Source organism: Spermophilus citellus (assembly GCF_964194105.1).
Source record: "Spermophilus citellus genome assembly, chromosome: 6".
NCBI classification, from domain to species: Eukaryota; Metazoa; Chordata; class Mammalia; order Rodentia; family Sciuridae; genus Spermophilus; species Spermophilus citellus.
In genome coordinates this window covers 36,908,511-36,936,357 of record NC_138187.1, presented here as the reverse complement: position 1 = coordinate 36,936,357, position 27,847 = coordinate 36,908,511, and the positions used below count along the sequence as shown (strand labels likewise).

General features: G+C 55.2%; 1 protein-coding gene across 2 annotated transcripts; it reads right to left on the bottom strand.

The window, feature by feature from the left end:
* Positions 1–14,922: 14,922 nt before the first annotated feature.
* FSCN1 (fascin actin-bundling protein 1) lies at positions 14,923–24,456 on the bottom strand. 2 transcript variants are annotated; one of them, XM_081298995.1, is made up of 5 exons: positions 23,482–24,454; positions 17,334–17,490; positions 17,124–17,245; positions 16,682–16,849; positions 14,923–16,239 (listed from the first exon to the last, which is right to left on the bottom strand). In XM_081298995.1, exons 1-5 carry the CDS (start codon positions 24,311–24,313, stop codon positions 16,037–16,039), a joined length of 1,482 nt encoding a protein of 493 aa, XP_081155121.1. In that variant the 5' UTR covers positions 24,314–24,454; the 3' UTR covers positions 14,923–16,036. The 2 variants fall into 2 exon arrangements, with proteins under 2 accessions (XP_081155121.1, XP_081155120.1); XM_081298994.1 differs by lacking the exon at positions 14,923–16,239 and having other exon boundaries at positions 16,422–16,849; positions 23,482–24,456.
* Between the last annotated feature and the right edge of the window lie 3,391 nt (positions 24,457–27,847).

Below are 27,847 nucleotides of genomic sequence, written 5' to 3'. Positions count from 1 at the left end.
TGTAGACACCTACGGGGCAGGAACCCTAGAAGGCTGTACCACTCCACCAGGGCCAAGCCCAGCTCCCTTTCCCAGGCCCCCAAGAGCCATCTGCCAGCTCCTCCCTCCTGCTCCCTGCCACTCCTGTGCCTCAGTCAACTACACCCAACTGCCTGGTGGCTTAACCCTGAGGCTTAACCCATTCAGTGCCCGGGCCCAGCGGCAAGCATGCTGGCCAACGACCCTGGGGTGCTGCTGCCAGCTGGGGCTTGGCTAAGACTGCAGCTTCTGCCCCTCAGTGGTCAGGCCCCAGCTTCTCCGCAGCAGGGACACAGCCTGGCCCAGCGGGCTGGCCAGGCACTTCTCCCCGCCGTGATCTAGTGGCCAAAGCAGACCAGGCGAGCCCAGGAGCAAATAACCACCACACACCACCTGCTTCACCAATCAAGGGTCACAGCCCTGCAGAGCCATGGGCCCACTGACACAGGGAAACAGCTGTCCCAGCTCACAGGGCACCCTGTCTTCCCCCGTCTGCCTTTGTCTGCTTGCACTCCCCCACATCCTCCCTCCTATCCTCCACCACTTATTTCTGAAAAGTTATGGTAAGAAAATGGACACAGTCTAAAATGAGGTGTAGCAACAGGTGACCTTGCCTGGCATTCCTTGCAGTTATTAGAATGACCTCACACCTTCCCAATAGATCCCCTGAAGAAAACTGAATTACAAGGGTCAAAAAGTATCCACGGTGGGCTGGGGCTAGGGCTCAGTGGTAGAGCACTTGCCTAGCATGGGTGAGGCCATTCTCAGCACCACATAAAAATAAAAATGAATAAATAAAAAGTGAGCTGGGTGCAGTGATGCACACCTGTAATCCCAGCAGCTTGGGAAGATGAGGCAGGAGGATCACGAGTTCAAAGCCAGCCTCAGCAAAAGTGAGGTGCTAAGCACCTCAGTGAGACCCTGTCTCTAAATAAAATACAAAATAGGGCAGGGGATGGGGCTCAGTAGCTAAGTGTCCCTGAGTTCGATCCTCAGTACAAAAAGAAAAGTGTCAGAAGGACTGGGGCTGTAGCTCAGCATATGTAGGGCACGTGCCCATTGAGGAAAAATTGCCCCTAGCCCAAAGGGAGGACCCCATGGGGCCCAAGCTAAAGGCCGGGTAACTACCCAATCCCCTGCACCTAATACCCATGTCCAGTTGCTTCAGTCACCACTGAGGTGCCTCAGGCCCCAGGCAGGGCTCTGTTACTGCCCTCAGGAGTTCAGACAGACCCTGGAGCTGATAACTGAGTGGAGTGGCCCATGGGGCTCTGAATGGGCCCCCACAGAGTGTCGGGTCCCCCTGGCCTGCATGCCTGCCCCAGCCGGCTCAGCCTCGTGCTCCGCTCCACAGACAACTTGCTCTGTTCCCTCCTGACAGCGAGCAGTGCCAATCAGGAAGCCAGGACTTCCTCAGCCATGAGAGGGGCAGGAAGCACGAGGCACTCAGCTCCTGTCTCAGCACTGTCGGTGGTGTGACCTGGCCCCAGACACCACCCCACCCTGACCTCTCTTTCCCATCTGAGGCCCAACCATCCTCCATCCACCTCTTCCCTGTGGGGTGTGATCAGGAACCCCTGCCTCCCTGGAAGACCAGGGGCACCATTAGGGCTCAGCCCTGAATCCTCAGCACCATCTTGGGGCCTGGAGTGCTTGGGAAATACCAGCTGCAAGAACAAATCTATGGAATAAAGATAAAAGCTGGGCACCATGGTGCACGCCTGTAATCCCAGTGACTCAGGTGGCTGAGGCAGGAGGATCACAAGTTCAAAGCCAGCATCAGCAAAAGCAAGGCCCTAAGCAACTCAGGGAGACCCTGTCTCTAAATAAAATACAAAATAGGACTGGGGATGCGGCTCAGTGGTCAAGTGCCCCTGAGTTCAATCTCTGGTACAAAAATAAAAAATAAAAAAACAAGAGAAAGGAAGGAAGGAAAAAAATGCCTACCTCAGAGGGCATTAAATAAGATATTGTGAGTAAACACACAGTCTGAGCCACAGGAAGCCACACAAATGCCTGATTAATTGTTTTTAGAATAAAAAATGTGGGTGGGTGAAGGTTCTTTCCACCATGCCATGGAAGGGCTATTCACTGGCCACTGGAGCCTCCATTTCCCCATCTGTACAATGGAGCCTTGGCTGGGTAACCTAAAGTGCCCCCCCCAGCTCCCCTGATGGAGACGCTTGAAGAGTGGGAGTTTGAAGTCTGCAGAGGTGCTTCCCTGGAACGTTGCCTAGGTGTTTGGGGTAAGGGTTGCTGCTGTTCTTTGGGGTTTGGTTTTTTTTTTTTTTTTTTGGTATTGGGGATTGAACCCAGAGGCCATTTACCACTGAGTCATACTCCAGCCCTTTTATTTATTTATTTATTTTTGTACCAGGGATTGAACCCAGAGGCACTTAACCACTGAGCCACATGCCCAGCCCTTTTTAATATTGTATTTAGAATCAGGGTCTCTCTTACAGCCTTGCTAAATTGATGAGGCTGGCTTTGAACTCACGATCCTCCTGCCTCAGCCTCCCAAGCCGCTGGGATTACAGGCGTGCGCCACCATACTCACCCAGCCCTTTTAATTTTATTTATTTATTTATTTTTCGTTGTTGATAGACCTTTCATTATTTATATATGGTGCTTAGAATTAAACCCAGTGCCTCACACATGCCAGGCAAGTGTGCTACCGCTGAGCCCCAGCCCCAGCCCCCTTTTAATTTTATTTTGAGACTAGTTCTCACTAAGTTGCTGAGACTGGCCTCAAACTTGTAATCCTCCTACCTCAGCCTCCTGAGCCGCTGGGATTATAGGCATACACCACTCCACCCCGTCCTACAATGTCTTTTATTGCAATTTGACATTCTTCATAACGAAAGAGGAAACAACCCAAATGTCCATCTGCTGAAAGGATGAATAAAATGTGGTCTCTCCACACTGAGGGATGCCCTTTGCCCAAAGTAAAAGAAAGAAGCAGTGACCACACATCCACAGCCATGAACCTCAGAACAATGCTCCGCAAAAGACCACACGCTGTACGATTCCACGTAGGTGAAATGTCCAGGGTCAGCAAAGCCGCAGAGATAAAGAGCAGATGAGTGATGGCTTAGGGATGGAGGGGGTGGTCGGCTGGGTCTGAGAGCTAAAAGGATTTGGTTTAGATATGATGGAAATGTTCCAAGTGGAACCGGGAAGGGTTGCAGATATCTGTGAGTCTACCAAAGCCATGGAATCGCACATTCCCAATGGGTGAATTGGGGGCTCTATCAACTGTACCTCAATAAATCTGTTTAAAAAAAAAAGAAAAAAGATGGATCCAGGTGCACATCTGTAATCCCAGCGACTCAGGAGGCTGAGGCAGGAGGATCACAAGTTTGAGTTTGGCCCGGGCAATGTTGTGACACCATGTCTCAAATATTTTTTTTAAAAAATGGGGTTTGGGCTGGGGATGTGGCTCAAGCGGTAGCGTGCTCGCCTGGCATGCGTGCGGCCCAGGTTCGATCCTCAGCACCACATACAAACAAAGATGTTGTGTCCGCCGAGAACTAAAAAATAAATAAATAAATAGATATTAAAATTCAAAAAAATAAATAAAAAATAAAAAATGGGGTTTGGTGTATAACAGTGGTAGAGTGCTCACCTAGCACATGTGAGGCCCTGGGTTCATCCTCAGCACTGCGTAAAAATAAATAAATAAAATAAAGGTGTTGGGTCCAACTACAACTTAAAAAAAAAATGGACTGGGGATGTGGTAAATTGCCCAGGCTCAATCCCTAGTACCAAAAAAAGACAGAGACAAACAGAAGAAAGAAATCTCCATGTCTAGGAGTCGCAAAGATGATAGGTTGTAGTCCCTTTTGACTGGACTTCGGGAGGGGATATTGAGGCTTACTTGGAATGTGATAGGTATTTTTTTAAGTGAACCTCAACTGGGGGACATTGAGCCAGGGATGGAGTCTCTGTGTCCCAGACTAATGGGTTTACTTGGTCTTGTGGAAGCAGAAGGGGATGATCTGGTGCAGCCTGTAGGGCAGCCATGGCTATAACTGAGGGGAGGGAGGAGGGAGGAAACAGCAGAAAGGAAATCATGGCCTTAAATTTAGATAGAACATCTCTGCCCAAAAGGGGAACGGGGCATTGGAGCATCACCAAGAAGGAGTGTGAGAATGAGTGGCCTGAAAATAAGCAGGGTAGGGGTGGGGTGGTTTTGGGATATATTGCTTGTCCCCCTACCCCAACAATAGGGGACTGAGAGGGAAGTAAGGATCCCCAAAACTCCTGTAAGACCGAGAATGTTGCTCCAGTGTCTATTAGAAAGAGAATTTTGTGACCATCAACCGTCACTTGGACCCTGGGTTCCTGCATGGTGATTGGACTTGTTGGGACAGGAGTCTTGAGGCCCCATCAATCGTCAGTGGCCAGTTCCACAAGGTTATGGGGGCGGCTAGGGCCTGGCCGTGCACCCCTTCGGGTACGAGGACAGTCCGAAGCCCAGTGGCCTATCGTGGAACATTTTGGGCAGGGTCTGGTAGGCGACCTTGGTTTGGGGCAGGCTCTGCTCCAATGTCCTTCTTGTCCACACTTAAAGCAAGCCCCAGGGGGTTCTGGTTTTAGGGGATGGTCTTGCCACATTGGAGATGAGTTTTGAGAGGGCCCACGGAGGGCCTGAGCCAGCATTTGGCACTGTAGGCATTTAGCCTTCTCATCTTGACTGTGATAGACCTTAAAAGCAGTAGCAAGAATCTCGGTCTGGGGAGTGAGGGGGCCTCGTTCTAATTTCTTAAGTTTGATCCGAATATCAGGAAAACTTTGGGCAAAGAAATAAGTCATCAGGGCTGGGGATGTGGCTCAAGCGGTAGCGCGCTCGCCTGGCATGCGTGCGGCCCGGGTTCGATCCTCAGCACCACATACAAACAAAGATGTTGTGTCCGCCAAATACTAAAAAATAAATATTAAAAATTCTCTCTCTCTCTCTCTCTCCCTCTCTCTCCCTGTCTCTCTCTCTTTAAAAAAAAATAATAATAAGTCATCAGTAACTGTCGGCCATCAGGGGTTTCTGGGTCCAAATTAGTGTATTGCAGGAGGGCCTTAGTTAGGCGGTCCAGAAAGGCTGATGGGTTCTCATGTTTATCTTGGATGATTTTCCTGAAGTTTCTCAAAATTAACTGCTTTCTGGACTGCCCTTGTTAGGCCTGCCAGAATACAAGTGGTGAAATGATCTCGGCTTGTGATGCCATTATTGGTGTTGTAGTCCCAGAGGGGATCTGGGTCTGGGACTGCTTGGGGCCCAATGGGATGTGCTGGATTGGTCTGATGGATCTCATCTGCATGAGTGCGAGCCTGTTCCCAAACCCGCCTTCTCTCCTCAGGAAGTAAAGTATTGGAGAGGATCATGTAGACATCATGCAAGGTGAGGCTATAGGCCTGGGTTAAATATTGGGATTCTTTGGTATACACAACTGGGTTGGTAGTATATGAGCCTAGTCGTTTTTCAATTTGGGAGAGGTCAGCCATAGAAAAGGGGACACGTACTCGGATAATGCCTTCAGCACCTGCTTACCTCACGCGAGGGGGCAATTATTTGAGAAAGGGCATTGGTTTGGGTTTTTGATCTAGTGAGTGGAGGGGAGAAGTCAAGTTGCTGAGGTAGGGGTGACGGCGGAGAGTCTGGGGCAGAAGGTTGAGGGTGAGAATCTATTGGAGCTGGGTGATAGGGTGGAGGTTCATCAGCAGGGTCAAAAGTAGTGGATGAGTCCAGAGAAGGAGAAAGTTGGGGATCGGTGGTAGCGGGGGTTGGTTTGCAGGCTAGAAGAATTTGCAGAGGTTTGCAAGAGGTGCAGAGTGCAGGATAGGGTCGGAGCAAGAAGAAAGCCTGGACATAAGCCATCTCTACCCATTTTTTCGAATGCTCACAGTAATTGTAGAGATCCCTTAGAATGGAGGGGCCCAGGGACCCAAAAGGGGGCCATCTGCTTTGGTTGTCTAAGGGATAAGTGGGCCAGGCCTGGGTGCTATATTTGATCAATTTTTGGGGTTTGATGTCTGGTGTCAAGGAGAGGGTTTTGAGGTTGTCCAAGAGGCATTGTAGGGGAGAGTCAACTGGCAGAGAGGACACATTACCCATGTTGCAAAGGTAGTATAAGGAGGAGGGAAAAGGATGCAAAGATAGTATAAGAGAGAAGGAGAAAACTGATTTATTGGCAAAAGGAGCATCCCCACTAGAGCCAAAAATCAGGAGTGCCTTAGTGGCAGGTTCCAGCTGCAGAGATTGGTCGTTACCAAATCCTGACAGTTGAGGCTCTCATCCTGGACCTTGGCCAAGGCTTTTCCGGACCCCTCCTGGAGAGGCTGGAGACTCCCAGGGCCGGAAAGAGGGAGACAGGGGAAGAGAGAGGAAGGGGAGGGTAAGCGTCTCTCTGGCGGCCGAGTCTTGAAGGTGCGAGGACTAGGACTTTATGAGAGCCACCGAGACCGTGAAGGTCTGGGTGGGGTGTGATGTTCAGTTCTCTGTTATGTGTCCCTGGAGGTTACACAGTCCTTCGAGGGAGACCTACAAAGCCTATGCTGGGAAACGACCAGCTGGGAAGGGAAGGGAATAATTTTGAACCCAGGAGTCTATTTGCCCGAGGAAGGAGTCCCTGAGGGCCACCGTGGCCTTGAAGGCTGTGGTGGGGTGTTTTCCTCCCCGCAGGTGGGCAAAGAGGTTTGCCGGACAATCAACGGTCAAATCCTCCTGACACCACCATTGGGTTTAGGACTCCAGGAAGGGGAAACTCACCAATCGAAGACCAGTGGTGGATGGAGTTCTGGGGGTAGAGAAAATGGGCTCAGGTAGTCCGGTGAGTGGCACTTCCGAAGGAAGAGGGACCCAGAAGTGGGTTTCAACACCAATGAAAGAAAAGTGACCACAACACTCGGAGCAACCAAGAGATATTTTTTTTTTAGAGAGAAAAAGAAAGAGAGAATTTTTAATATTTATTTTTTAGTTCTCGGCGGACACAACATCTTTGTTGGTATGTGGTGCTGAGGATCGAACCCAGGCCGCACGCATGCCAGGCGAGCGCGCTACCACTTGAGCCACATCCCCAGCCCACCCAGCCCAACCAAGAGATCTTTATTGCAGCAGTGCAACAAAGAGAAAAGAAAGAAGGAAAGAAGGGGGGGGGGCAGCTGGGGAAGGCTTTTATAGCCCTTCTGCTGTGCTGCCTAAATCTAACAGGGTCTCTGGGTCTGCAAGCTGCCTTGTTGGCACACAAGGGGGTTGAGTGTTCAGCCTTGAGCTGGGGGGCGAAGCGCTCAGCCTTGAGTGGGGCCTTGGGCGTTTGGGCTTGAAGCAAACAGGTGATAAAGAACCAGACAGAGGGTTTGAGTGGCCAGGTCACCCTGCAGCTAACTTTTTTTGGCAAGCCCTGCAGACAGCTTACTCAGCCTGTCCTGCACCTAACACTGACTCCGCTCTGAAGTCACTTCCTGGCCCCCACTTCCCGGCCCCACCTGGACCCCAGGCTCCTGGCCTCCCACACCCGATGACTCACTGGCCCTACCTGATCCGCCTGGACCCACCGGCCCAGTCACTAGGTCCTGCTCGATCTGCATCTTCAACTGCTGCCTGGGTCCTCTCCCCTGGTGGCACTGCAGCCTCCTGGTTGGACCCCTGGCCTCTTGGCCTCTATGGCTCCCCCCTCCAGCCCTCACATTGTAGCCAGAAGGGACTGCAGGTATCTGTGACAAACGAAAGGGACCCATCTCTGGCAGCATTTGCCCAAGCTCCTCACCCGGAGTACAAGGCCCCCAGAGTCCAGCCCTGTTAGGCTTTGGCCCCCAGAATCCAACACCCTCGCTTTTAGAAGGGCCGGCAGGCAGCTTTCCCCAGAGATGGCAGCCACAGTAGCTCCTGTTCCACATTTTTTGGGGGTACTGGAGATTGAGCCCAGGGGCACTGTGCCACTGAGCTACATCCCCAGCTCTTTTTTATTTTTTATTTTGAGTCAGGGTCTTCCTAAGTTACTGAGGCTAGCCTCAAATGTGTGATCCTCTTGCCTCAGCCTCCCAAATCACTGGGTTTACAGTTGTGCACCACCGTGCCCAGCTCTTCTTACAACACAACTTTGGATGGTCCCATGGAGTGGTGGGCATCTGCAAACTCTCCCCTTGGATGTGGGCAGAACCTAATGCCTGTCTTCGCCAATGGGAAGCAGCAGAAGTGACACTGAATCTTCCAGGGCCAAGTCATAAGGAGCCTCCAACTTACTCCTGGTTTTCTCAGGAATCATCTGCCATGCTGGGAGGAAGCCCAACCTGCCCATTTGAGGAGGCCCCACAGAGAGGAGAGGAGTAGGCATCCCAGCCAATAAGCAACATCAACCAGTAGCCATGTGTGACGATAACACTCCAGACAGTTCCAGAAGGTTCCAGCTTCCAGCTTTTGCATCTTCCCAGAGGAGTCCCCAGACAAGGTTCCCCATTGTCCCCTGAGTCCTCCTGACTGAGCCATCCTGGGTGGTCTGGAATGACTCCTCTGCGCTGTTCAATCACATCATGAGCTCCCAATCCCTTGTATTCAATACCTTCCTGCCTACAGCATCTTTCTGTTTCTGAGTCATGTGGAAGATAGATGAGAGAACGAGGGTCTGAACACACCCTGGGGGGTCTGTACTGAGGCCTGGCCCCCTCCAGGCCCGCTCCTCACTGCAGGTGCCTGAGCTGAGGAAGCACAGGGCCCCTCCAGCTCCCCTCACCACCCAAGGCCCCCAGACATCTCCTGACCCGTCTCCTGACCTGCAGCTCCCTGGAAAGCATTGCTCCCATTGGCTATTTCTCTGAGGGTGAGCAGCAGCTCACCTGGGGGCCAGATCAGTGAGGGACTGAGCTGGTCTTGTTCCAGATAAGAATGGAAGCCCTGGACATTTTTAATAACATGGCCACATCCATCCGATCTTAGACTCTGGAACAACCACGTGATCCCAGTGTCCTTGAGAACTGTGTTCAACCCATGCCGGGATCCGTGGCTTTATTTCATGGGTCCATTTGACAGATGAGCTCAAGATCACACTCTGAGTGGAGGGACCTGGGTCCTCCTGACCAGGGCTTGGAGCTTGGGGACCCTGGGCCACCCTCTTGCCACATGGCTCTCATGACACCCACCTTCCTGCATGAGGCGATGGCTGCAGGCACTTGGGCATGCAGGATGTTCATGTTCTCAACTTGAAGCCGAAAGCTCCGGGTGCCACTGCAGGTGCTGGGAAGGGCACAGAGGTCCTGCAGGATTGGTAGAGGGCAGCGCGACCCAGGAATTGCTCTCCAAGCAATTTACCCCGGAGACTCCCACAAAGGGGCCTTACACACAGTTGTCCCATACAGCAGCGTTTGCATTCATGACGTGAATGTCTGTGAGTGGGGGATGAAGCAGATAAGACAAAGCATTCACAGAGCCCAGTGCAGAAGACAGAGTGAGGCCTGCTGGGGCCGATAAGGAAAATGCACATTTGTTAGGTGACAACTCAAGATCCTGCCGTGGGGAGCAGCTACCCCGGGTGCAAGCAAATAAAACAGAACAGTTTCACCCATGGTGAGAGTATAAATGGGTGCTACCACCGTGGCAAACAATGTGGAGGCTCCTCAAAAAATTAAATATAAGCCAGGCGCAGTGGCACACCCCTTTAATCCCAGTGACTCGGGAGGCTGGAGCAGAAGGATCACAAAGTAGAGGCCGGCCTCAGCAACTTAGTGAGGCCCTAAGCAATTTAGTGAGACTCTGTCTCTAAATGAAAAATAAAAAGAACTGGGGATGTGGCTCCGTGGTTAAGTGTCCCTGGGTTCAATCTTCAGGAGCAAAAATAAATAAATAAATATAGAATTAACATCTAATCCAGAAATTCCACTTCTGTGTGCAAACCAAAAAGAATTGAAAGCAGGCTCCCTGAACTTATCTTCATGGCACCAATATTTTTTTTTTTTTTTAGCCACTGAGCCACATCCCCAGACCTTTCATAGTTTTTATTAAAGACAGGGTCTCGAAAAGTTGCTCAGGGCCTCCCTAAATTGCTGAAGCTGTCCTTGAAGTTGCAATCCTCCTGCTCAGCCTCCTGAGTAGCAGGGATTGCAGGTGTGCACCCCCACTTCCCGCACAGTAGCATTATTCACAATAGCCAAAAGGTAGAGGCAGCCGCGCCCCTTGATGGATGAATGAATGGTTCACCCACACAATGGTTGACTCCTGGGCTTTACAAAGGAAGAACACTAGCAGGGTGTGGTGGTGTATACCCAGCAGCTCTGGAGGCCGAGGTAGGAGGATCGAAATTTCAAAATCAGTCTCAGCAACTTAGCCAGGCCCTGTGTCTAAATTTAAAAAGGGCTGGGATGTGGTTCAGTGGTTAAGTACCTCTGGGTTCAATCCCTGGTATAAAAAATAATAATAATAACAGGGCTGGGCTGGGGCTCTGTGGTAGAGTGCTTGCCTAGCACAGGTGAGGTCCTGGGTTCCATCCTCAGCACCACATAAAAACAAATAAATAAGATAAAGGTTAAATTCTTAATAATAATAATAATGATAATAAATAGAAAGGAGACATAAAGAAAAGATGAGGAAAAGATTCTATTTCAGAACTTCTGCATGATTTCCCAGACCTGTCACTCCCTAAGCCAGTCTCTCTCCCAGGCCCATCATTCCCAATTTTCTAGAAAAACCATAAACTTACCTGTGCACTGTTCATTAACCCCAAATAAGTCAATTAAGACTGATACGATATTTTAAGGAGCCAATAGGTTTAGGGGACTTTCCAGCGCTATCTATTGATCACATAATGAAGACCGTGTCAGCCTGAGGATCTGGAGACTGACCAGGCCACCAGAAGGTCACCAGATACCATTCCTACATACCTTGCCATACCCACCCCCACCAAGTTCCCTTTAAAAGAAGAGCTGGCAACCCCAAAACTCATCTTTTACTCTAGTCTGGCCCCCTGTTCTCCTTGAATTTGTGTCTCCTGTCTATGTGGTGGATGCTGAAATTCTTTTGATTCCTCAGGTCCCGAGTGGAGTTCCCCCGTCCCCCTCGGAACTCCCTGGACCCTTTTCAGGGACACTCTTCTCCTGTAACAGAAGGACCATGGAGTGGCTTAACAGCTGACACTTATTCTCTCCCAGTCCTGGAGGCTGGGCGTCTGAGATGGAGGCAGTTGGCAGTCTCTCTCCAGAGCTCCAGACGCCATCCCCGCCATCCCGTGTCCTCACGGGCTCCTCCCTCTGTGGTGGGCACCTGTGGCCCATCCTCCACACTTTTTCTTTTTTTATTATTATTACTAGGGATTGAGCCCAGGGATGCTTCACTATTGAGCCACCTCCCCAGCCCTTTCTTAGTATTTTATTTAGAAACAGGGTCTCTCTGAGTTACTTAGGGCCTCACTAAATTGCTGAGGCTGGTTTTGAACTTGCAATTTTTCATGCCTCAGCCTTCCAAGCTTCTGGGACTACAGGCAGCACCACCACACCCAGACATCCCCTCTTATTTTTTTTGATACCAGGGATTAAACTCAAGGGCACTCAACCACTGAGCCACATCCCCAGCACTGTTTTGTATTTTATTTAGAGACAGGATCTCAGTGAGTTGCTTAGTGCCTCACTTTTGCTGAGGCTGGTTTTGGACTCGAGATCCTCCTGCCTCAGCCTCCTGAGCTACTGGGATTACAGGCGTGTGCCACTGCGCCTAGCCTATACCCTCTTATAAGGACCCCAATCCTATTGGGTTAGGGCACTCCTTAATGACCTCTTTTTACTTATTTGTTTTTGCAGTGCTAAGGATAGAACCCAGGTCCTCACACATGCCAGGCAAGTGCTCTACCTCTGAGCCACACCCCAGCCTATAAAACCTCATTTTAACTTACCTCCAAACCGTCTCAGGTACTGGGAGTTAAGACTCTTTTTTTTTCTCTTATACCAGGGATTGAACCCAGGGACACTTAACCACTGGGCCACATCCCCAGCCCTTTTTATTTTTTACTTTGGGACAGTGTCGTGCTAAGTTGCTTAGGGTCTTATAAATTGCTGAGGCTGGCTTTGAACTCACGATCCTCCTGCCTCAGCCTCCCGAGTCACTGGGATTACAGGTGTGTGGCACTGCCCCTAGCAGGAGTTAGGATTTCAACATAGGAATCGGGATGGAGGGGGACACAATCCAGCCCATTACGAGGACAGAACTAGTTAATATGTGTAAAGGGATTAGCATCTGGTGCATAGTGGGGGTGTCAATCCCTCCGTCTGGGAGACCCCGTCTATTCCCTTCTCCTTTCACTGCCCCCGGGGTGGGTCTCAGAGCCCTCCCCACAGTTCAGGGAGGCCTGGATCCCCACGGCCCACTGCTCAAACAGGAATACTCTGGCCCCAGCAGCGCCCCTTCCCGGCACCCCTGCTGGGTCCCCAAAGTCATCATTTGAGGGAAGAGCACTAGACGATCACAGGAGTGAGGTGGGCTCTCCTCCTCTCTCAAGTGGGATAGGCCTCATGGGCCTGAGGGTCCTCCCCGGAGGCCCTATAGAAGGAGTGGGGTGCAGGAGACCTGGAGGGGTGTCCCATGGAGACGTGTCCTGGAAGCCCACAGTTCTCACCCACCAGAGACCTGCGGAGTCCTTCTGGGGCTTAGTCCCATCCCAGTGAGGCAACTTGAGAGCCTGGCCTTTGGACAGCAATGGGGGGCCCACGGAGACTGTGGGGGGGGGCCCAGGGAGACTGCGGGGGGGGGGGGCCCAGAGCTGTCCCAGCCTGCTCAGTTTCCTGTTTCCCTGCCCCTGAGCAGGCAGGATTGCCTCTCCTTTCTTTGCTCTTTCCCTGGAGTGCCATCGAATATTTCCCCTTAGTGATCTTTTGTGGTCACGGTTAACCCCAAGTCACCTGGAGTCCTGGCCACAGTTGTTTAGGCTCCCTGGGGACTCTCCAGGCCTCAGTGTTCCCATCTGTGCATTGGGGAGTGGGACTTTTGTCACCGTACACTGCAGGCTCAGTAGAGACACCACTCTCAGAGTTGGGGTGTCCCTGATGTTTGTTCCCTAACTTGGCTGGGAGAAATGCAGAGATTAGGGTGAAGGGGACAGGTTTGTACCCTAAGAGCCAATGTGGTGCAGGCTGAGGGCTCTGTGTGTGTGTGTGTGTGTGTGTGTGTGTGTGTGTGTGTTGGGAATTGAACCCCAGGGATGCTCTCCCATGAGTTACATCGGCAACCCTTTTTATTTCTTAATTTGAGTCAGGGTCTCCCTAAGTTGCTGAGGCTGGCCTCAAACTTGCAATCCTCCTGTCTCAGCCTCTAGAGCTGCTAGAATTACAGGCATGTCTGTGGTTGCTGTGTGTGCAGATCTTGTATCTGTGTCTATGCGCACAACATGCCTCTGGACACACTCTGCACCTACTGTGTGTGTGCATCAGTCTACACGTATCTGCACTTGCCCGTGCATCCCGAGTCTGTGTGGGTGCAAGTTCACAGGCGTTCATGTGTGATAGAGCACTGTTTGTGTACAGAACCCCTGAGAAGCAAAGGAGACTGCAGCTTCAGCTGGACCCAAAGTCCTGGAAACCTCGCCCTGGGAAACCTCAGAACTTGTCCCCACAGAAGAGACCCCCAGGAGGGAAAAGGCCAGGAGGCAGGGAGCAGGGTGCCCAGGTGAGTCTGGTGTTCCCTGTGGACCTCCAGAGCGCCCTCCTGTCTCCCTCCTCCTCTTGCCTCCGCGTGGGTCTGAGGGGTCCCCCTGGACCCCAAGCCAGACCTTACCTGGAACCTCACTGCCTTCCCCCTACCCTGGGAAGTCCTGGGCCCCTACAGGTCCCTCTGCCTCTTCTGTCCCTTTCCCTGAGTGAGGCACCACCCACGGGAGAACTAGGAATGTCCCTCTTCACCTCCCTCAGACCCTGGGCTGCAGCCACCCGCTGTCACGCGGAGTTCGCCCACTTCTGCAGAATGAATTCTGTAACAGCTGGTGGCACCTGGATGCGGGGACCAGACCCAAGGCCATCCCAGAGTTGGGCTCTGCCTCAGGAATGGCAGTCTCCCTGCATTTAGCTCTTGAAGGTTTCATCTGTCCTTCCTCGTCAGTGACACTTCTCTGGCTTCCGGCCTGGCTTCACTGAGGCGGAGCCGCAGAGACCCCTGAAGGCCAACAGTCCTTTGTGACTGCCACCTGCCCCTGTCAATCTCAAGACTCCCGCTCCTAGGGACCGCCAATCACAGAGTGGGCCGCCCTGTTCTGTCATCAGCGGCCAATCAGTGTGCCCTCTGGGCCTCGGACAGGTGGGGGCCAGCACCATCTTCCATCCTGGCCTGGCTGGTGGGCACCTGCTGGCTCGCTGCCCACCACGCAAGGGTGTAACTCTGCTCTTCGCCTGTTTCCCCCTCTGTAAAATGGAACCCTAGGGATACCCTGGCATGAAATGGAAACACACAAGGCCCAGTTCAAGGCCTGCCCCTCCGGAGTCCCTGCAGAGGCTGGCCCCATGGAGCTCAGCCAGGCAAGGGCATGGGCTTAACATCCTGGTCTATAGGCCTCAGTTTCCTGTCTGCCTGGGAGAGACCCGCCTCCGAGCTTAACCCAGCCCCATGTGCATACTGCATGTCATTTGTGGGGTGTGTAATTTAATGTTGGGGAAGGGACCCCTGGGCAGGGGCATCTATCAACCGAGGGCGAATTACCCTTGACCTGCACTTGAATATTCAGCACGCAGAATGGGAGTGCGAATCCCACCCCAGGCCCAGTACTCAGCCCCGCTCCTACTGGGAGCCTGGGGGTCTGGGCAGAGGGGGCTAAACCAGAGTGCACTTCCTTGGGGAGCCTGGTTCAGAGCTCCCGGCCACCCGCTGCAGCCAGGGCCTGCCTGCCTTCCAGGTCTCCCCCACCCGTCCCAGCCCCCACCAAGACACAGGCTGCTCAGGGGTGCAGACTTGCAGTACTTTATTTTGCTTTTTTTTTTTTTTCCAGTTCGAAGCTACTATCATGGACATTTAGAGTTATACAAATGACACTTACAAAAAATAAAAGACCAAGACACCCAGAGTGAGATGCACGGTGGAGGGGAGGTCGGGGCAGGGTGGCCGGGACCTGGAGGGCTCAGGCTCACCCCAGAGCTCCCAGCTGGAGGGAACACCTGGCTTCTTCCTGCCCAGGAGACCCGAGGTGTCAGGCATGGAGCACCAAACATGGCAGGGCTCTGGCTGAGGCATAGGGGCCCAGGGCTGGGGGTGGGCAGAGGGAGGGAGGAGGGCACCAGTGGGGGGTGGGCAAGTGCCAAGACCCCGCCAAGACCACTCACAACTGCAACCAGGCTTGCCCAGGGCGCCTCCAGCAGTGACATTAAAAAAAAAAAAAAAAAAAAAAATACTGATTTGGTCATTTTCTGCTTCCAGTCAGGCCAGAGTGGAAGGGAAGAGACAGGAGCAGGGCATCCCCAACCCAGCCCAGCCCAGAATGCCCCGGGGGCAGGACCTGCAGCCTGCTTAAAGTCAGGGAGCAGAGACTCTGCCATCCAGCCAGGACCCCAAACAACACACACGGGCAAGTCTGCCCCGGCTAGGTCAGCCCCACGGGAAGGCCACCCTCCTCTACAGGTATGCAGGACTAGGCTCCATGGAAGAGTCCCCGCTGGCTGGCTGGGGACAAGCACCCAGCTCCTGGGGGCAGGGAAAGGCTGCAGGAGGGAGCAGGAGATTCCAGTTAAGCGTTCCCGCCATGCCCAGGGGCCTGCCAGACCACACTGTCCCGCAGCCACTTCCCGGGAAATAAGGCTCAGAGTCGTCTGAGGTCAGAAGAAAGAGGTGGCAGCCTTGTCCCTTGGCACAAGAGGGCAGAGGGACGCGAAGTCCCTCCAAGGGATGGGCTGCAGCTGCTGACCCCTGGGGACAGGGGGAGGGAGTCAGTAGGGGCAACAGGTGGGGGCACCATTTTTCTCTGGGGTTTCCAGTTTCAAAGGCAAGGGGCTCACCAGCTGCCACAGGGCCACCTGAAGAAGAGGGTTAGCAGGAGGGACTGAAGGAGCCCCCAGGCAGGCCAGGGTGGGCCTAGTACTCCCACAGCGAGGCGGGATCGATGGTCTCTGCACAGGCCTTCAGGACCCCCGCATGGTCCCCCTTCAGATAGCGCCCGCCCACCTTGATGGCCACCTTGTTATAGTCGCAGAACTCGAAGAAGAAGTCCACAGGGACGTCACTGCTGCTGGTGACAGAGGAGTCACTGCCCACCATCCAGTACTTGCCTGTGGAGTCTGGGGAGGGAGGACCCGTCAAGCTGTGTCCTGGAGACCCCCACCCCCACCTGCCCTCCGGCTCCCACCCCGCTCGGCCTTCCTCTTCCTTTTCAAGGATCAATGTCCCCCACCAGCTTCTAGAACTGACTGGAGTCCCCGTGCCCCCCAAACCCTCCTGCCCACACTGGACACATGGAGCTCTGAGTCCAGCTCAGCTACTCTGGAGTCTGGGGTTCAGTCCGGCAGCTGAGGTGTATCCAGCCAGCCTCCCCCGACTCACCTCCCTGCTCACCTCCACCCTCCGTGTCCCCCAGTCCAGGGCAAGCAGGTAAGTCCCCCATACAGACAAGAGGGAAAGCGTGGTTCCCAGTGCAGGGCGCTGGTGGCCACGGGACACCCCTCCCCTGGGGCCAGGCAGGGCCACAGTGCTCCCTGGCTGGCACCTTCCAGAAGAACCTGCCTTTGATGTTGTAGGCGCCGTCATTGAACTCCAGCTGGAAGACGTCGTAGTTGGAGCGATTGGCATCCAGGGTGCCAGTGACCTTACGGCAGCCGATGAAGCCATGTTCCCCACGAAACACGATTATAGGGCGGTTGATCAGCTTCATGAGGAATAGCTCCGAGTCCCCTGTGCCAGGAGGAGAGGGGCAGTGAGCCTCATGAAAGGGGGCAGGGTGGGAGCTGGGACAACCAGGATATGGCTCAGAGAGGGAAAGCCAGAAGCTGGGGGGTCACACAGCAGCCAGCTCTTGGGTAAGCAGGGGCAGGGCCAGTTTGAGGGATGCCCAGCACAGTGTGGGCTTCAGGTGGGGCTGGTAAGTGACCATGGTGTGCCTGACCTTCCTGGCTATAAGGGCGGCGCCAGGGAACCAGAGACATGGCATGTGCCCAAAGGCAGCTACCTGCTGTCTCCACCGAGGCGGCCAGCTGCCCGTTCTTCTTGGCGGTCACAAACTTGCCATTGGACGCTCTCAGGGTGATGCGCCGATCTCGCCACTCAATGTCAAAGAAGCAGCTGGCATTCCTGGGGGTGTTGGGATAGGGTCAGGGTGCCATCTGGGTGGCACAGGAGGAAGGGATGAGAGCACGGGCAGGGGAAGGGGGCCACTCACTTGGTGGACGCGGTGGACTGCACACCCCCGGTGGATGTCAGCGTCCAGTATTTGCCCGTGTGCGTGCGGAAGGCACACTTTCGGGTGTCCCGGTCGATCTCCAGCTGGAAGGTCTCCTGGTCAGTCTCCTCGTCCTGATTGGCCGACAGATCCATACCTGCGGAGAGGGAGCCCTTGGCTGGTACAGAGCACCTTGTGTCCCCCAGTTCTGGACCCACTGCCCTGCCATCACACATCCACACACACAGGGACACCACAGGGAAGGGGGGGCAGGGAGACCCTCAGCCTGCACATGAGAGGCAGCCGACAGGACCCAGTCACAAAGGCTGGGCTGACAGTCAAGGGCCCAGCTCGCTACACCATTTCCACCTTCTACCTCTGACCACAGAATACCCTAGGGGCACTGGGGGTGGTAGTCAATCAATGCCTACAATCCCAGCAGCTTGGGAGGCTGAGGCAGGAGGATCACGCGTTCAAACCCAGCCTCAGCGTTTGTGCGAGGCCCTTATCAACTCAGCAAGACCCTGTCTCTAATAAAAAGTAGAAAAACGGGCTGAGGATGTGGTTCAGTGGTTATGCACCCTGGGGTTCAATCCTCAGTACCAAAAAATGGAAAAAAAGATTATAAGGGCTGGTGGCGCAGGGCACATGCTCAGCCTGCAAGAGTTCCTGGGTCCTTCCCAGGCACCAAAACCAAAGCAAACAAACAAACAGAAGTGACACCTCTGAACAAATCACCTCAAGAGGTTCTCTGGAGCCAGGTGAGGAACCTTCCTGTGGCCTGGGACTGGGCAGGAGAGACTGAGTGTATGTTGTGGTTATGTAAGAAATGGCCTTGATTTTTTTAGGTACAGATGGAAGTATTTCAGGATAAAACGCCCTGGTGTCAGGGATTTGCTTTAAATACAACCAAAAACATCACATAAAGGCACAGATGGAGATATTTTGGCAGCACATCGCCGGTTGGGGAAGGCGGGGCGCAGGCGGTATATGGGGGTTCGTTACAGTCTTCCTGCTTCCAGAATGGGTGAGATTTAAAAGAGTAAAACACAAGAGCACAGGATCCTTCCAGAACACTTAGAAAACTCGTCACGCCCCCTCGCCGCTGAACACTGGGCGCGGGACACCCCCACTGTCTGTTACGCACGTGTGTGCTTCACCCACGTGTGTGCTGTGTCTGGGCCTGGGAGCTGTGTGACATCTGTTTGCATCAGGAAAGAGCCCGGGTGACCATGTTGATCCTTGGGAAGGCTCCTCCCTCCCCGCCCCCCACTGCAGTGCAGCCCCTGTCATTTTGTCCCTTGATTCCTTTAGCGAAAAACCCAGAAGAGGGACCTTTCGGGGCCTCGAAGAAGCAGGGCCCCAAGGGCATGGCAGGTGACATCCTACAGAGGAGAGGACAGCTGGCTGATCTTGGAGCCTGAAGCGGAAGGACTCACTTTTTTTCTTTTCTTTTTTGGTCCCAGGGATTGAACCCAGGGGTGCTTAACCACTGAACCACAACCCCAGCCCTTTTTTATTTTTTATTCAGAGACAGGGTCTCACGGAGTAGCTTAGAGCCTCAGCTAAATTGGAACCCCGCCCCCTCCTGGGATGATCCTCCTGCCTCAGCCTCCCGAGGCACTGGGATTACAGGCTTGCGACACCCACCTGGCAAGGACCCACCTTTAGTTCACATCCTCCAAGTCTGGGGGTGTTGCTGCCATCTGAACCCAATCACATGTCCCTAAGTGCCAGGCAGAGGAGACCCTCAGCCCTCCTTCACAAAGAGGGAGACTGAGCCTGAGGGTGCATGTCCTTGGACCAAGGTCACAGGGTGAAAAAGTAAGGTCTGTAGCTCTAGGAGGGGAGGGAGCAGACTCCTGGCCACACCCTCCTTCCCCCCACTGTGCCTTGGGTCTACTAAGGGATGGGTGCAGCCTCCTCCTGACAGTCCGAGCCTCTGCCCCTGCCCCTCTTAGAACCTCTGGGCCTCTCACCTGTCCCCTGGGCCCCTGTTGGTGAACAGACCTACTACCAGGCCCCAGGGAAGCCGGGGTCTCTCCTTGCTCAGACCCCACCCAGTGAGAGGAGCCAAAGCCACAGGGTTGCCCTATGGCCACAGCTACACAGGCACCTCCCACGGTCCCCCTCGCCTGCCCAGAAAGGGGGTGCGCATCTGCAGGCAGGCCAAGCGTCCATCAGCCAGGCGAGCTGGGCAGGGGGTTCAGGATCCTGCTCTAGGAGGCTGCATGGTAGGCCCCAGCCCGCCCCAGCCACAGAGCACCACGGCCCAACACAGTGACCAGAGGGAAGGAAGGGAACAGGCAGGAGGGAAAGCCCCTGGGGACCACCCCAGCAGCACAGAGGGGGCCCAGGCTCCTGAGGAAGGACAGTAGGCGCAGGAAGGAGGCCAAGGGGACAGGACCTGGGGCTGAGGGCCTCGCAGATGACCAGGGCACCACCAGCTACACCTGTGCAAGAGCGGACACCAGTCAAGCCCAGTCCTCCCAGCAACCCCATGAAGTGACACCATCCTCCTCCTCCAGACAGAGGAAGACAGGGAGCTCCTGGAGAGGCCACTACTCCCCCAGGGCCAGGGACGGCCACCATCTTCTTGGGTCCTCACACCCCACCCACGGGATTGCCTCCAGGCCTCAGAAAGTTTGATGAAAGGCCTCAACCAGACGGGGAGGCACCCGAGGTGGCACCAGGCACCCTGGGTGACACCTTCACTGAACCCTGCCTCAGGGTTCATCCCTGCCAGGATGTAGGGAGCCTTCCGGGGGCCTGGTGCCAAGTACCCCCAGGTCCTCCCACCAGGAAGGGCTGGGGGAGGGGAGTGGTCCCCACCCACCCAGCTGGGCTCCCAAAGGCCCCACCCAGCCCCCAAAAGCCCCACTTAGCCTTGTTGCCTCTAATTGGGCGCTGTTACCATGGGAACGGGTTTTCTGTGGGATTTATCTCTTCAACCGCGGCACAGAAAACCTGAGAGCCCCACGGAGCCAGGAGGCTCCTCAAAGGCGCCCAGGACACAGCTCTTGCCCTCTCCAGGAAGCCCTGGGCCCCTGCCCGCCCTCCATCCTGACTCCTGCGCCCAGCTTCTCTGCCACTCTCTGGGGGGGCTCAAAAAGGGCACTCGCTCCCTGAGGTCACCTTCCTGAACCCCCTCCAGCCCTTAGGAGCTCCCAAATCCCCCTGGCTTGTCCAATACAGGCACTTCCCCTGAACCCATCCCGATTAGGGAGGGGGCTTGGAAAACCCGTGGCCTCACCTCGTCTCCCTCTCTCTAGGCAGCTGGGAACCCCTGAACCCCTTCTCCGTCTCACAGGCCATCCCCTGCCTCAGGGAGAGAACTCATGCATTCTCGCAAAGCCTAGCCTGACAGTCCCTTGGAATAGCTGGGACAGGGCACCACAGAGCCAAGCTGGGGGCAGAGCTCAGATACAAGGGCAAGTGACAAGAAGAGAGGCCGAGACCAGAGGAGTGTGCTGAGCCACGCAGGGCAGCGTCCTGAGCAGGAGGGAGATGCCACCTGGGTAAGGGCTTGTTCACAGGCTAACCGGGCCCTGTTGTGACGTCTCCTCCCAGGAGCACGGCCTACCTGGGGAGTCTGTGCACGTCCCAGTTGGGGAAACTGAGGCTGGAAGGCAGGAGGCAGCCTCTGCCAGGAGCACCCGGCCCCCGCAGACCCAGCCGCACACATCCTGCAGGGATGATTCATATTCCCCAGCCCAGCCCCAGGATCCTCCTCCTTCCTGACTGGCAGTTCCCAACATGTGCGGAACCCAGGCCCGCCTTCCTGCCACGAAGGCCTATCCAAGACACACCCCCACCCCATGAAGGTTCAGGATCCTGTGTCCCCTCCACCCCTGGAAGCCCTGAGGCGGCAGCGTTTGCTGATACAGTGGAGGCTCAGCCTCAGACCCCCAAGCCTCCCCATCCCCCATTTCATATCCCTTTAAACACCAAGATAGCCAGATCAGCCTTACTTCAATTTCAGGCTCCTCCTGAAATCATAACTGAATCAGCTTGAATCATAACTGTGGTGCCCCAAGTGAGCTGTACTACAGAGAGGTGTCTGCCCAGGCTTGCCAAAAAATACCCTCAGACTCTCTGTTCCTCCTCGGGCCCCCAAGGACTAAGGTCACCTGCTCTAGTCCCATCCTCCCCAGGGAAGGAGGCTCTGGACACAGCCCAATAGTCACAGATAACATCTGTGTTAATGAGTACCATCCAAGTCCTGTGGCCCTGCAAGTCCCCCCAGCCCCACCTCCCAACCTCCCAAACTTCATCCTAGCTACAAATTTCATCCGTGCCTTCCTGCCACAGGGCCTTTGCACAAGCTGTAGCCACCACTGTTCCCCACACTTAGTATAGCCATGTCACTCTCAAGGTCAGCTCAAGTGTCCTCTCAGGAAGGAGCAACCTGCCCATACAATCGGAGAACCTGATCCTGGTATCCCCAGTCTTTTCCTTGATATCTCAGTCATGTCCCCAAGAGAAGGTAAGCTACATTTCTTCTCCACTCACATCTCGGCACATCCTCAATGTTTACTAAACAGGTAGAAATCCTGATCCACCTAGAACTGTGAGATGGGAAACAGAATGCTGGCAAGCACAGGGGTGCCCAGATAAGGGCACATTCTAGAGTCAAACATACCCAGTCCTGCAAACTATTTACTTGCTGCCTGACCCAGGGCAAGTGGCTTCACCTCTCTGGGCCTTACCTCAGCTAACTCAGGCCCCTCCCAGGCCTCCACCTTTACCTCACTGCCAAAGGGGCCCAAAGCCAGTCAGGAGAATGGCCATCCGAGGACCCCCTCCACTGGGAGGGAACTGACTGGGTTCCCATCCAATTATCTCCAAGGCTGGGGTCCAACTGCCCATCCAGGAGCAAGACCCTCACAGGCCTCTCCAGGGGGCCTCTGGCTGCAAACAGCTTCTTGGCAAAGGAGAGGGAACGCCAGAAGGCAGAGACAGGGCCAGGGGGGAGGATCTGGGAAAGGAGGCAAAGAGGGGGACTCACTTCTGGCGCCCAGACCCGTCGGAAATGGCCTGCCTGCGGGAGGCCCTGGAAGGGACGGATCGAGTTGCCGCCAGTTGTTCCCTGTAGGGTTTTTGGGCACGAATCCACTCCGGGGTAGGGGCTTCCCCGGGGAGTCCGGCTGGGGCTGGGGTCTCCCTCCGAGCGCCCAGGCAGCTCAGACGCCCGCTGAGCGGAGCACAGGGCGGGGTGCCTGGCGCGCTGCCATCCGAGCCACGCTGCTGGCCGGCTGCTGCGCGAGGAGTGAGGCCGCCTCCCGGGGCGCCTCTGGACGGGACATTGCGCCTGAACAGCGTCTATAGCCGCATGGGAGCTTCCTCCGCAAGAGGACCCTCCAGAGCCGATCCCCTCCCCCGCCCCGCTGCATCTGGTTTTCCCATCTGCAGAGACCAAGCAGGACAAAGGGGGAGAGGGAGGGCCCAGAGAGGCGACCCGCCCCCTGCTCACAAAGGCCGCGGCCTCCAGCGCGGGGCAGGCGAGGGAGGAGGGGCTGGGGGAAGGGCAGACACTCGGGAAGCCCCCACCCCCCCGCCCCGCAGGCCCCGACCCCGCCCGGCAATGGGAGGAGGTGCACAAGGCCAGGCTCGAGGGGAGGTGGAAGCACACCCCGTCGGGATCAAAAGCCCGGCTAACCTCCCCCACCTTGCCAGCGACAGGAGGAAGGGGGTTGGGGGCCTGAGCCAGTGGTGACCGTCGCCACCGCCCTCTCTCTAAAGGCCTGCGGAAAGGCGGACCCACAAGAGCAAAGGGGCGGGGGCGCCCACTCCCCAAGAACTGGGAGGATTCGAGGCATCAGCGCGCGTGGGGAGAACCCAGGTTGGGTGGGGGTGGCACACAGGGCGGCTCCAAAGCTGGGCCTAGGGAGCCCCACGACTCCAGCCTCGGATGGGAGGCACGTAGCGGCGCCTGAGGAAGGGCGAGGCCCCACCCCTTTGCCCCCTCCTCTGGCGGAAACACAAGTCCCGTGGAGGGGCGAGGTGGCCTGTACGCCTAGCGCAGGGCACTCAAGGAACTGGCGATAGCAGCGGCGCCGCGGGCTGGAAAGGGCGGGAGACTATAAGGATGCGGGTGGGGTGTGCTTTGTGCACCGACCGGGAGACGCGGGGCGGCGTCCCCACTCACCCTGGCGCGTGGACACGTTCCTCTCATTGGCCGCCTGCAGCACGACCTGGGCGCAGCTTTGCTCCAGGGCGAAGAGCTCGTCCTTGCCCACCTTGGTGGCCTTGCCCGCCTTCAGCGTGCCACTGGGCCCAGACGGCGCCAGGTAGCGGCCTTCGCAGTCGCGGAAGGCCACCTTGCCGGAGCGGAACTCCAGCGTGTAGCCGGTGGCGGGCTCGGGGCGCGCTACCAGGCGCCCGTCGTGGCGCAGGAAGCGGTGGTCAGCGGTCTGCACGCTGTAGCGCTGGTCCTGGAAGGCGAGCGTGATCAGCGAGTCGACGCCCCAGGGCACGTCGCGGTCCACAGCAATCTCGTCTGCCGGCCGTGCGCTCAGGTGCGCGTAGCGCTTTCGGGTCAGGCTGTAAATGTTGACCTGCGGGTGCATGGCGATGTGCACGCTCCATTTCTCGGCCGGTGACACGGTCTGGGCGAAGCACGACAGGCGGTCCTCGGTGCCGCCAAAGTAGCGCCGGTGCGCCTCGGACTGCAGCGACCAGCGGCCGTCGTCGTGCGCCACGATGAGAAAGCGGCAGTCGGCGCCCGGCACCTCGCACTCGCAGGTCACGTTGCCGTCCTTGTCCGCTGCTAGGTAGCGGCCTAGGTGGCTGCGCAGACACACGGCTGCGCTGCCCGCCTCGTCGGGCGGCTGCTCCAGGGTCCAGATCTGCTTCTTCTTCAGGCTGCTGGCCGACGCGTTCACCTTGAACCCGAACGCCTCAGCCGTCAGGTACTTGTTGCCGCAGTTGATGAGGCCGAACTGGATCTGCACGGCTTCGGCCGTGCCGTTGGCGGTCATGGTGGCGGCGGGCGGAGGCCCCGGCGCGGCCCGGGAGGTGAGTGGCGGTCCCCGCAGCGGCTCCCCTGCTCCTTTGTTTAGCGGCCGCGGCCCGTGCGCACCCTCCGCAGCGCTCCACAAAGCCAGCCCGCCGCTCCCGCCCGCTTTATAGGCGGAGTGACGTCAGCGCCGCGAGGCCCCGCCCCGCCCCCAGCTTGGCAGGGGAGGGCCCGGAGCAGACTCTGCGGAGGGCTGCCCGGGGGGCGCCGGGCGCGGCTTGTCACTCAGCGTCCGTTCCTTCTCCACCACCGGCCTCTGCAGCCCTCGCTCCTCCCGCGGCCGCCGGCTTCCCCCATGTCATCGCTCCATCCCTGGTTCCCAGTGCCCACTATGGAACCCATGGGATGTGCCCCACCGCCCCAAACCTGGGGGGGAGGGGTGGAGATAGACAAGCCAGGTGGGAGGTGACTTTAGAGGCCGCAAGAACTACAACGCAGATCCATGATAGATGGAGTCGGATCCGGAGCGCCCCAGAAAGTGGCCTTAGAGCAGAGTCTTGAAGGAGCCAGAGATAGGTAGAAGAAGGTTGGCAGATGAGAAGACCTGGTGAGGAACGGTCGGGCTGGAGCTGGAGACCAACCGCCCAATCCAGGATGCACTTAGACCTTGCAGAAAGACCCTCTGGAGCAGAAGTTGTGGTTCCCTGAGGCTTCTGTCCCAGTGCCATGCAGCCTGGCTGGCCCAAATAGGTCTCAGTGATAGCGGGGGTGTCAGTGCCAGTGTCCCCATTCTGGTGATGCACAGTCACATGCTTCTGATCTACCAGGCGGTGGGGTGGACAGGGCAGGAATTACTGTTCCCATTTTTTAGGTACATCAGAGAGGTCAGACAACCCTAGGACAGCCCAGCTCAGAGCGAGGTCTCAGTGCCTCCCACTCCCCCACCCAAGCCCCAAATTTGTGTTGACTTTGTGTGGAGAGTGTGACTCTGGTTGTAGCTCTCCCATCCTTCAGGACCCCAGTGCTTCATCTTCCTCCCTCAGAAGGGACATTCCCTACAAACATCACCTCCCACCACCCATCTAGGAACACATCCCCTTTCTGAGCCTCTCAGAAGGCCAAGACTTTTCCTGGGACATTCCCCAAATGCCAGGCAGGCCCCTGGAATGCCAGCATGGCCACAGGCTGCCCACAGATCCCAGGCTGGGCCCTTCAGTGCCCCTGTGGCTTTGACACTGAGTTAGCCAGTCCTTAGCTTGCTTGGAGCACCCTGCCTGCTCAGAGCACCCCAGCCTGCCCCTGCCCCAGGTAATCCCCTCCAGGGATTTTCTGGGTGGGGAGGAAGGTGGTGTCACTTCTCACTGTTCTGACTCAATTGTGCTTCCTGGAAGGGCCTTGAGCCCCAGTCCAGAGTAGACTGTACCATCCCCTCCTATAGAGCCCACCTTGCTGGAAATGAAAAGTTTCTTCTATGGACCCTTCTAGTGGGCCTTGCAGACCCGGGCTTGAAATCCTGTACTTCACGGGCTTTGTGACTTGGGCAAGTTATTTAGTCTCTCTGAGCCTGTTTCCTCATGTGAGGGTGGAGTTGGGGAGAGGATACTAGGTATTGAACCCAAGGGCACTCTACCACTGAGCTACATCCCCAGACCTTTTTATTTTTTACTCCCTAAATTACTGAGGTTGTCCTCCAACTTGCAATCCTCCTGCCTCAGCCTTCCAAGTCTCCCAGATTACAGATGTGCACCACCTGTTTCTTTTGCAAAAGAGATACCAATCACTGGTAGTGGTGGCACATGACTATAATCCCAGTACCTTAGGAGGCTGAGTCAGGAGAACAGTAAATTCGAGGCCAGTCTCCACAACTTAGTGAGGTCCTAAGCAACTTATTGAGACCAGTCTCAAAATAAAAGATTTAAAAAGGGCTGGAGAGCCAGGCACAGTGGTACATATCTTGTAATCCCAGCAGCTCTGGAGGCTGAGGTAGGATGATCACAAGTTCAAAGCCAGGCTCAACAATTTATCGAGGCCGTAAGCATAACTTAGTGAGATCCTATCTCAAAATATTTTTAAAAGGGTTGGGGATGTGGCTTAGTAGTTAAGCAGCCCTGGTTTCAATGTCCTGTACCCAAAAAAAAAGTGGAGGCATGACAATCCCCTTTCCCGGGTTGATCCAAGAGTCTCCAAGGGCGTAGAACTCATTTAGACACTGACCCAGCTACCCTCAGACTCATTCCAGCACCCAGAAGTCCTTTACCTAGTGAGGGAGACCCCAAACCTCTGGTCAACTGCCAAGATCAGAGGAAGGAAGGTGGAGAAACTAGGTGCTTATGACAGGCTGGCAGGAGGGCAGGGTATGCTGACACCTGCCCACTGCGATCAGGACAGGAGGGGCTGCATCTCTGGTCTGTCAGGCCAGGTGCAGGATCAGGGCTAGGCTTTCCCAGGCAAAGCCTACCCAGGGCAGAAAGCCTAGGGAGGCCGAATGGGCAGCAGAGGCAGCTTGGACCCTTGCATTGGGGCTTCCTGGTTCAAATTCACAGCTCAGAGAATTTTCGAGCTTTTCTTGAAAAGGGGCATATTAATGGCACTTACCTTGGAGGAGCCATTGAGAAGATCTGACACACATAAACTTGGACTGAGGGGGTTTGTAGTCCGTGGGATTCAGTGTTCAAACAGGGAACCTCTTGGGCAAACCTGGACAAGTTGTAACTACTCATCAAGCAATTAAGCCAGTCAGTGCCTGACAAGTGTCAGAGCCCAATAAATGCCAGCTGTTTGATTATTCACTTAACAACATGAGCCAAGGGTCCTGGGGGCACAGTTAGGATCAGCCCAGGTGGGGGAAGCACAGAGGTTCATGCGTCACAGCTATTCGTTTTATCTTTTTCTTTTCTTTTTAAGTGCTGGAGATTAAACCCAAGGGTGCTTAACCACTGAGCCACATCCCCGGCCCTTTTTTTATTTTTATTTTTATTTTTGAGACAGGGTCTCCCTAAGTTGCTGAGGCTGGCCTCCAACTTCCTGTCTTCCTGAATCTCTGGGATTACAGGCATGCTCGGCTTGCTATTTGTTGAATACATGAAAATCGAATGGAGAGGGGGAGACACAGAAAGAACCCTGGATTTCCCCCACAGGACAAGTCCAGGTCAAGTGAACAAAACAGAGCTCTAGATGGGGGAAAATCCATGCTGGGGCAGGATGAGGTCATCTGTGGTCAGTGCATGAAGAATTGAGGTCAATTTCAACAGATGCGAAACCAAAGCCCTTATTATTCTTATTTCATTTGTTTCCTTCCAAGCAGACAATACATTCACATAGTTCAAACATCAGAAGCCATAAAAAGACCTTCATCCACCCAGTTCCCACCAGACCCTCTCAATAGTTAAGGTTAGCGTTGTTTCTTTTTATAAAATAAAGACAAGCAAACCTGAGTGTATATATTCTGCTCTTTTTTATTATTGATTGATTAATTGATTGATACCAGGGATTGAACCCAGAGGCTCTTAACCACTGAACCACATCCCCAGCTCTTTTTTTTAATGATCAGAACTCT

What these genes read in the sequence shown, in the direction of transcription:
- FSCN1 (XM_081298994.1), bottom strand. Translation starts at nt 24,313, where the DNA reads ATGACCGCCAACGGCACGGCCGAAGCCGTGCAGATCCAGTTCGGCCTC. An exon ending in GAACGTGTCCACGCGCCAGG is followed by an intron (nt 17,491 to 23,481) that starts GTGAGTGGGGAC and finishes CCCTCTCCGCAG; the next exon opens with GTATGGATCTGTCGGCCAAT. An exon ending in CGCCTCGGTGGAGACAGCAG is followed by an intron (nt 16,850 to 17,123) that starts GTAGCTGCCTTT and finishes CTCCTGGCACAG; the next exon opens with GGGACTCGGAGCTATTCCTC.